At 48.5% G+C, this 986-nt stretch overlaps 1 protein-coding gene across 1 annotated transcript; it reads left to right on the top strand.

Annotated features, from left to right (window-relative positions):
- Window positions 1-331: 331 nt before the first annotated feature.
- Pmar_PMAR009604 (hypothetical protein) lies at window positions 332-780 on the top strand (the record flags this gene model as incomplete). The annotated part of the gene is made up of 3 exons (XM_002766654.1): window positions 332-499; window positions 550-664; window positions 707-780. The coding sequence occupies 3 exons, from the start codon at window positions 332-334 to the stop codon at window positions 778-780; spliced, it is 357 nt and encodes a 118-aa protein (XP_002766700.1).
- Between the last annotated feature and the right edge of the window lie 206 nt (window positions 781-986).

Consider the following 986-nt stretch of genomic DNA (forward strand, 5'->3'; position numbering starts at 1 on the left):
ATGATTCCTCCTTGACGGGACTACCATAGCACTGTTGGACCCAGATCTTACAGGCATGGTGTGATACGTAACCTATCCTTAGGTCAAGTACACATGCAATGATGTGGTTACCAAGTTCAGAGGTAATACTTTGACGTTCTACATCTACGTATATAGTCATCTTCAGTGTAGTGTCTGCTGAGTATGTTTCAGGTGTATTAGCTGCTGTGAGATGGAGGTCTAAAGCATGACCCATGTGTACTACCTAATGCTGCCCCTACATAGTGTTTTGTCGGCGTTGTGTTATCATCAGTATTACTATTATGGGGTATAGTAATATGCAATAATTTACATGTCTCTGTCAACTAGTAAGCTGCAACGGATACAAGAGCTATGTGTTAGAGGTAGTTATAAGCGGGCAGTTGAGATAGCAGTACCACCCAAGGGTCCAGTAAGGGGGGCCTTGGTCCACGCTATGATCACTGGTCTGGCCCGTAGCCTTGGACCGGGGACATGGACGGTAATACTACCTATTGGTGGCGGTACTTTTTGTACTCTTACTGGACTCAGGAGGATGAGAAGTTCCAGTTAGCTTTGAAGAGGGCCTTTGTAGAGAATGGAGGTAGAGGTTTCTCGCAGTTGGAGCTGTCAGAGAGTAAAGAGGCTTTGAATAGGCTAGGTGTAGGTAAGGGCATCCAAGGAAGCTCGCCGTTGACTGTTGGGGTAGGTAAAAGTACCGGTACCTACTATTGCAATTTCATGGAGGAAGCCCTCGACCCCTACACGTATGGCAGCACATGAAGTCTCCACTCTCATCAGTCGGTCTAGTGAGGAGGGGTGTACGACACTGGACCGGGCTAACCTTACACGGCTCATATCCAATGCCCTTGATGGTCCTAAGGGGTCCTCTAGGGACGTCGCAACGTTGGTATGGGGTTGCGGTAAGTTGGGAATAGACCTGAGGGGGGAGTTGGCACCATTGGTGGGCAGTATGACCCAGCTGTCAC

Source organism: Perkinsus marinus (assembly GCF_000006405.1).
Source record: "Perkinsus marinus ATCC 50983 genomic scaffold scf_1104296972116, whole genome shotgun sequence".
Lineage (NCBI taxonomy): Eukaryota > Perkinsozoa > Perkinsida > Perkinsidae > Perkinsus > Perkinsus marinus.